Source organism: Tamandua tetradactyla, chromosome 2 (genome assembly GCF_023851605.1).
Source record: "Tamandua tetradactyla isolate mTamTet1 chromosome 2, mTamTet1.pri, whole genome shotgun sequence".
Lineage (NCBI taxonomy): Eukaryota > Metazoa > Chordata > Mammalia > Pilosa > Myrmecophagidae > Tamandua > Tamandua tetradactyla.
This window is the reverse complement of record NC_135328.1, coordinates 169,594,231-169,602,488: the sequence shown is the minus strand read 5'-3', so window position 1 is coordinate 169,602,488 and position 8,258 is coordinate 169,594,231. Positions and strand designations below refer to the sequence as shown.

General features: G+C 38.8%; 1 protein-coding gene across 6 annotated transcripts in view; it reads right to left on the bottom strand.

Moving 5' to 3' along the window:
* Positions 1-1,543: 1,543 nt before the first annotated feature.
* Positions 1,544-8,258, bottom strand: part of ORC1 (origin recognition complex subunit 1) — a 37,251-nt gene continuing 30,536 nt past the window's right edge. For all 6 annotated transcript variants that reach the window (XM_077149647.1, XM_077149646.1, XM_077149651.1 and 3 more), the window contains 3 exons: positions 5,568-5,737; positions 4,908-4,995; positions 1,544-3,515 (listed from right to left, as the gene is read on the bottom strand). In XM_077149647.1, the coding sequence (XP_077005762.1) occupies positions 3,321-3,515; positions 4,908-4,995; positions 5,568-5,737 (453 nt within the window). In that variant the 3' untranslated portion in view covers positions 1,544-3,320. The remainder of the gene's footprint in view (positions 3,516-4,907; positions 4,996-5,567; positions 5,738-8,258) is intronic.

The following is an 8,258-nucleotide window of genomic DNA, read 5'->3' as shown; positions in this document are numbered from 1 at the left end:
AAATATAGAGTGTGTAACAGGATTGTAAAAATTCAGAAATGGATAGCACAATGCTACCTGATTATAGCACAATAATTTAAGTACACTGAATGGAGCTGAGTGTGAGCATGATAGAGGGAAAAGGGCTGGGGACACATATGAAACCTGAAGGAAAGATAGATGATAAAGACTGAGATGGTGTAATTTAGGAATGCCTAGAGTTCACAATGATGGTGATTAAATGTACAAATTTGAAACTGTTTTTGCATGAGGAAGAACAAAGGAATGTCAGTATCGCGGGGTGTTGAAAATGGTTGGTATATGGGAAAAAGTACATTCACTGTAAGCTAGGGTTTATAGTCAACAGTAACATTGTAATGTTTCCGCTGAATGTAACAAAGGCATTATGCCAAAACTAAATGTCAGCAGGCTGGGGGACTGGGAGTGGGGTTTCGATTCTTTGTGGCAGAAAGGGAAATGTGTCCAGATAGAGTATGGTGGTGAAGGCATGTCTGTACACTTAGGCTGGATTGTATGATGTGTGCCAAGATTTACAATTGTGACGTGAATAAAACTATTTAAAAACGAGCAGAGATGTAGCGTCTCTCTCTAAGCCCACATGGCAAGTAAATCCACTGCCCTCCCCCACCTATGTGGGACATAGCTATCTTCCTGACAATGTGGGACAGAAATCCTGATAAGCTGGGACCCACACATTAAGGGATTGAGAAAACCTTCTTAACCAAAAGGGGAAAAAAGAGAAATGAGAAAAAATAGTGTCAGTGGCTGAGAGATTTCAAACAGAGCTGAGAGGTTATCCTGGAGGTTATTCTTATGCATTATATAGATATCCCTTTTCAGTTTATCGTGTATTTGAGTGGCTGAAAGGGAAGTACATGGAACTGTAGAGCTGTGTTCCAGCAGTCTTGTTTTTGAAGATGATTGTATGATATAGCTTTTACAATGTGACTGTGTGAAAACCTTGTCTGATGCTTCTCTTATTTAGGGTACAGACAGATGAGTGAAAAATATGGATAAAAAATAAATAATACGGGGACTAAAGGTTAAAATAATTTGGGTAGATGGAAATGCTAGTGGTCAATGAGAGGGAGGGGCAGGGGATATGGTATGTATGAATTTTTTTTTTCTTTTCCCGGAGTGATGCAAATGTTCAAAAACTGATCATGGGGATGAATACACAACTATGTGATGATACTGTGAGCCACTGATTGTACACCATGTATGTAATGTTTGTATGTAAAATTTTATCAATAAACCAAACAAGTTAATTGGCAACAAAAATGCTCTATGTTGGTTTGTCCATCCAAAACAAGCCTTGCCACCTCACTTGCTCTTTCTCCCTATCTCCTGTCTCCAAATTTACATGTTTTGTAGTTAGCAGTTTCAAAGATTTCGTTTCTTTGGACAAACCTTCTCCATCTCTTTGTTGCTATTGAGTGATTTACCAGAGAAGGGACCGAAATTCCCATTTAAAAAGTTTATAATGAAATGCTTAAGATATGCAAAAGATACAATTTTTCATTTATTAGAATGCAAGCTCCACAATGGCAGAAATTTTTGTTCTGTAACATTATCTCCAGTATCTAAAACACTGCATGGTACATGGTAGGCACTCAATAAATATTACCTGTTTCTTGTGTGAATTAGTATAACAGTTGCATTGATATCCACCATCAAGTTTAAGAAAACACACCATGGTACAGTTGAAGTCTCCTGGACATCTCTCATATTGTAACACTTTCCTTTCCGAAAGAGGTACCCACTAACCTGCAGCAGTAGTTCATTCTTGAGACTTTCTGTCCTTTAGCAATGCACAGTATTTTTTTTTTGCAAGCTACCATTGGTGTCGTACTGCATATATTCTCTTTCACTCAACCCTGTTTGCAACCTTCATCCATATTGATACAGGTACTTTGGTTTCACTCCTGTATGGTATTTTGAAATTACAATTCATTTTCAATGGTTTGCCATCATAGTGGTGCTATGAACATTCTTGAATAGGACTCCTTATATACATGTTTCTCTAATGTATATCCCTAGGGATAGGATTTCTGCATTTTCCAGACTAAATACTACTAAATTATCTCCAAAGTAGTTAGTCCCAATATGCACTCTGATAGTCGGTGAGGCATTTAGGTTCCAATTGGTCCATATCATCACAAAAAGGCTTTTTGTGCCAATCTAATATCTCTGATTTGTTGGTTATTCATGTTTATTTGTGGATGACATGTCTTTCAACCCATTTTTCCTTGTTCTTATGAAAGTCTTTAAAATATTCTGGTACCGATCCCCAGTCCATTATATATACACACATACACATATTTATGAACTATTTGAATTTAAATATATAGTTGTGAATCTCCTAAGAACATGGGCATTCTTCCACATAACCACACTCATGAAATTTAATCTTTATGTAATAACTTTAGGTTTTTTTTTAAATAACTAAAGTTTTAAATCTAGGAGCCAATCAGGTTACCTGCAGTGTATTTAGTTGACATGTCTCTAGTCTCCTTTAATCTAAAATAGTTCCTCCATGTATTTTTTGCATATGTCTTTTGTGATACTGACAATATTGAAGAGTATAGCTAGTTGCTTTGCAGAATCTCTCAATCTGGATTAGTCTGATAATGCTCTCATTAGTAAATTAAATTTAAACATTTTTGGCAGGTTTACTATATGCGTGATGTGTTTTTCTCAGTGCCTCACAAGTGAAGGCATGAGCTGTCAGTTTGTTTCACTGCTGGTTTCCATATAAATATTAGAATTAATTTGCAAAGTTATAAAAGAAACCCTGCTGAGATTTTAATTGGAATTGATTTTTATTTAGAGATTAATTACATCTCCTTATTTTAATAATCCATATCTTATATTTTCTATGCCAGAAGTCTTATTTCCAACCCCTGACCACGGCCATAAAGTTTCCTTTCTTACAGGCAACCAATGTAATCAATTTCTTATAGGTTCTCCCAGAATTATTTTATATAAATACAAGTATTTATATAAATACAAGTATACTGTGTGCATATATCTCTATACACCGTATGTTACCATTAAATAAAAGGCAAGGGTAAGTAACAGAAATAGAAGTCAGAGGGAGGGTCTATTGTGGGAAGGACAGTTTGGTTTTGTAATCTGAAGTTTGTAATGCTGTAAACTTCCCAGACACTCTGGAAAAAAAAATTTTTAATGGAAAATTAAAAATATATAACAGCCATTTCCATTCAGTATACTTTGCTACAATGAATCCATGTGCTTAGAAAAATGAAATTAGGTTCTCTACAAACAAGCAGATCACGGTCCTTCTTTGAGGAAGTCCCTCACTCTTCCTTCAGTGCATACAGCACATCATCCTGGCTGACGTTGAGCCGCACACGAAGAAGCAAGTCATTCCTGCTAGGCTCCATGAGGAGAAGGCGGCAGGAGCCCAGCTGTGAGCACACGGCCATGGTCTCTGACATGGTAGGGTACGGCAGCCCCTCCATTCTGCACAGAGCCACGTGTTGACTGTACACCTAGACATTAAAAGCAAAGCGAGGTCAGCTGCCTGCAGGGTTAAGAGGAAAGGTACTCCTGAGTCTGGGAATTATTTCTCCTCTTGGGAAAGTCAGACATCTGGTGTCCAAGATACTAAAATCCCTGGGAGACACCAGTGGGTACCCCAATGGTGAACAAATAAAGACACAGAATGTACTACTGGCCTTGGAATCAGAGAATATCAGGCTTGAATCCTGGTTCTACCATTTACCAGATGTGCAACTCTGGGCAAGTTACTTCAACTCTGTGAGTTTCAGTTTTATCTATAAAATGTTGCTATAGCCCTTATAAGTTAATGGATATAAAATGTCTAGTAACTGTTACTGTTATATAAACTGGCCTTGTCTCCAGGACTGAAAGTTGTACAGCTGAACTATCATACTTCAAGTAAAAATTTTGCTATAATGGCATTTTTCTTACCAGATACAGTGACTATATGCCTAGGCATGTCCCCTGGAAAACCACAAAGGGCCAGAGAAAATACTGAAAAACAGGGAGGTAGAGGGGATAGCAGGAAACCCAGATTTCTACCCCAAAGCCCTCCACTGGGACAGGCAAGTCTGTGGCACCTCCTAGTCACTCATTATTCTAATTATGTAGAGTCTACGGCCCCTACCAGAATGAGAGCCTGTCAAGAACAGAGAGATTGACTCAGCTAAGAATCCTTAATGGCACTCTGTAGTTGTTCAGTAAATGTTTATAAACTAAAATGAAAATTACTCTCTGCAGAAAAGCTTTCTCAGGCACTAAAAGAGGAACAATAATGGGCAAAACATGAGCTGCAACCAAGTTTTTTTAAAAAATAATTTATCACTAACACACTAAAGTAGCTGAAAAGAAAAATGTTTTCCTAATCTGTTTTAAATAAAGATGCCTAAAAACATACTCTCTGTCTCACATACATACTCAGTTACACATTCATTCATTCTTTTAAAAATTCATCTAAGATAGCCCATTACCAACGGACACCAGGCTTAAAATGAACCAGTAAGGCATAAGCCCTAATGATTCCTTTTTATTTGACCTAATTGAAAGTATACAGTGTTTGGATTCTGATTTTGTGATTTGGTTTATAACATGGCCTTGTTTGGAAAGCCTGCCCCCATTACAATATAACATTGTAATATGTCTTGCTCATCTTTGAAACTCCCATTCCTAGGACAGTCTCTAGCATACAGTAGGCCCTCAACCTAATATGCAGAAACCAGCTCCTAAAGGTGAAATATTATAGCAAATTAGGTGCTGGCCTGATATTCTTTAGCATAATCAGAATGGCACAAAACAGACAAACTGGTATGCATTGATAGAAATTTCCAGGTATTTTAAAGACACCAGATCCCAGAAGGATTTGAAAAAACATCATTGGTCACCTGCTGAAACGTTGCTTCCTCCAGTCCTGACCGACGGAACTCTGCAAGGATGGCTCTCAGGAAGCCCTGTTCCATAACTGAAGAATTTCTTAAAGGAAATGAGAAGACATGTATTTTCTTGAGTACCACACCAGTCTAGAGGAAAGTCAAATAAAGTTTTTCTGCATCTCTAGAAAAGGTAGAGAAAGAAATGGGATATACTTTCCTTTATATTATTCGGCAAGGCTCCCTCCACCACTAACTCCTGCCTCAAAAGTCTCAACTGATACAGAAAATGTGACTTTGGAAGAAAGGGAACACAGCAACTATATCTGCAAATGTACATGCATTTCAAAGATACCAGCACCCTCTTGTCATGAGCTCATTTAGTGTGAGAGAAGTAGGTGCTCCCTGCTTATTCCTATAGCATCTGTAATCCATTATACACCTCTAGTGTATAGCGTATAGCTCAGTAAATGCTAATTATTCTCCTAGGTTTACCTCTGTCTCTCTGACTAAATTATGCCCCTTAACAAACAAAAAGGACAATGTCTTCAGTAAATAAAGGTTGAATGAGTAAAAGTTGAGAAAGGGAAACATGCTTCCATGGCCTTCTCAGACTTTGGACCTCTCCAGTAACCTTCCAGGAAGGTTCAGGTTAAGGAAGGAGAAGAATCTTACTTGATGGCAGTGATATATGATGATGAAAACATTTCATCCACAGCTTCCATTAAGTGGGCTATAGTAACCAGGCCAGGGGAGTCGGGCTTCTTTTGGGAGAACTCACAGATCTCAGTGGCTCGCCTGCAAATGTCCAGGCAGCGTCGAGCATCTCCAGAGAGAGCTGCCACCTACAGGGGAAACGTTTTTATTACTCGAGGCTCCCTTGCCACCTCTGCCCTGAAGAATCAAAAGATTGTGTGTTTAGCTACAAAAGAAAGGTGCTGCTGGGAAGTTAAGTACTAGTCCCAGCTGGGAATCTTGCGGAAGCACAGGAACAAATTACACTTTGGATAAAGTCCAAATCTTTATCTTGGTTATATGGATAACTCCACAATGGAATGGACAGAAATTCTCAGCTTTATATAATATTAAGGATAATTTTAGAAAAAAATTCTAGAAAAAGAGACTGTTGGCCCAACATCATTATTGAACCATCTGGCAACACTAGGGTTTTTGTTCCTTGCGTGAGGAGAAGAGTGTGCCTCTTGATGCAGCCAAGACCAAGGACCCGAAGCAGAGCCTACATGGAGATACCAGAGCCTAGGTCTCCCTCACAGCACATGGCGAATATGGGGGACTGCCTAGTCAATGGCTAAAATAACCAGAATCAGGACTAGGGGATGGGAAGGAAGCCACAAAGCCTGGAGGATCTAGGAGAACAATCTGTAATTAGATGAATCAGACCAACCTACAATGCCAACAGCTTTGCTTTTTACCCCTTCTGTTCCATGCGCATAGAGGCAAAGAGGGTCTCAGACTCCCTTCAGAGGGAATCCTCTCCTCTTTTTGCCTTATAATGCCACTTGCATTTTAAGTTTCACCAAGGGAATTCTTGGACTATGAATAGGCCACATATAAATATAGTATAGTAGTCATCTCTAGGAGGTGGAATTATAAGCATTTTAAAGTGTTTTATGCATATTTTTGTTTTCGGAATTCAAATCTAATACATTCAAAACAAAAACCACTTTTCCAGTCATTCAGGACAGAAATATGAGTACCAGCTTATATTCTTCCTTTCCTCTAATCTCCCACATCCAATGTTAAGGATGTCCTACAGAAGTTCCAACCTTATCATTTCTCCTTCCCTCCTATAACCATTACCACCGCCTTAGGAAGCAGTACCATGCAAGAGCATGGACTCAAGAGCTATACTGCAGAGGACTAAAGACAAATGAAAGGGGAACTCTAAGAGGCAAAAGAATACCCAAAGCACTTTCACCTTGGTGACTTTAAGCATACTTTCTGGCTGCTGCAGGAGTAAGGGAGACAAAAGAAAAAGCTAGGGCCCACCCAAGAAGACTAACAGGAGACCCCACATAAACTTGGGACTGACCTCCACCCTCCCTAAAAAACAGCAACCTCAGTTTAGGGTGAAAGAGAAACCCATTATCCAGAAAGGGATAGCAAAAAAAAAATGTCTAATTAGGCTAGGTGGATGTGGGGGGGGGGAACGTTCCTGCAACCACAAGCCAGCTTTCACATGAATTTGCAGCCCAAATTTATGCTGTCTCCTAAACACCTCTACTGGAAAATTCTATTTAAAATGGTCCCAGAAAAAAAAAAAAAAGGTCCCAGTTCGTGGTATCACAAGGTAACTGACAGAAGCAAAAACAAATTCTAAATGAACTCAACTTCAACCCAAACCTCCATTAATTTTCTGCAGACAAAGCCCTAAGGAACATGAGCATATAGTTAAAAATATATATATATCAATGCATAAAGACAAGGAAACAAGAACATATATGTATAGGAACCTGTAGAATCAACTGATTTCAGAACTAGACCCATAAAGGCTTCAGACAGCACAATTATAAGATACAGAATATAAAACAGCCATGTTTCTTTACATGTAAAGATATTTTTAAAATGTTTGAAATTAGAGGCAAGTGTTTTGGGTAGAATTAGAAGGTTGAATGCAGGCATCCAATTTTGATTCCTCCTGAAACTTCAATAAAAAATTAAGAATCCTCAAAGGAAGGGAAGGAAAGCAACAGGAGAGGAGTATCCAGCAATTCAATCCTGCAAGTTGGTTGACTTAGCAGACTGGAGAAAGCTAAATCCTAAGCCAGGAGTGAGAAATCTAAAACATATTTAAATCACACTAGAAATCCTCAAAAGGCTCAGGAGATGGTTTTGGCAAGGGAGGCTAAAATGAGGAATGGCTCAAAGTTGTTAAATTGATGCCCTAGGTCAACAAACTGCTCTGCTGCCTTGTTTTTGTTAGTGAAGTTTTATTGGAGCAGTTATGCTCATTAGTTTACATACTATCTATGGCTGCTTTGGCAATGCAAGGGCAAAGTCAAGTAGTTGCAACAGAGATTGTTAGGACCCCAAAGCCTAAAATATTTATGACCCGGTCCTTCACAGACAGGTTTGCTGATCCTTATTCTAGATGCCTCTCCAATTTCATGCTGTCATTGGTGAACATTAGGGCCACTGAAGGCGGGTATAAGGTAAGCCATGGCAAATCTTCACTGCTCTCATGAAACTCTTTGCTTGGGAGATTATCCATCTAAGGTAGGGTCAGGGAGTTTTAAAGCAACTTTTGTAACCTCCCACATGCTTGATAAGTTTAGAGCCAGAACTGAAATTGGGTCACTCTTACTGACTGACTGTACTGCCTTTTCATAATCAAAGTGCTTGCTC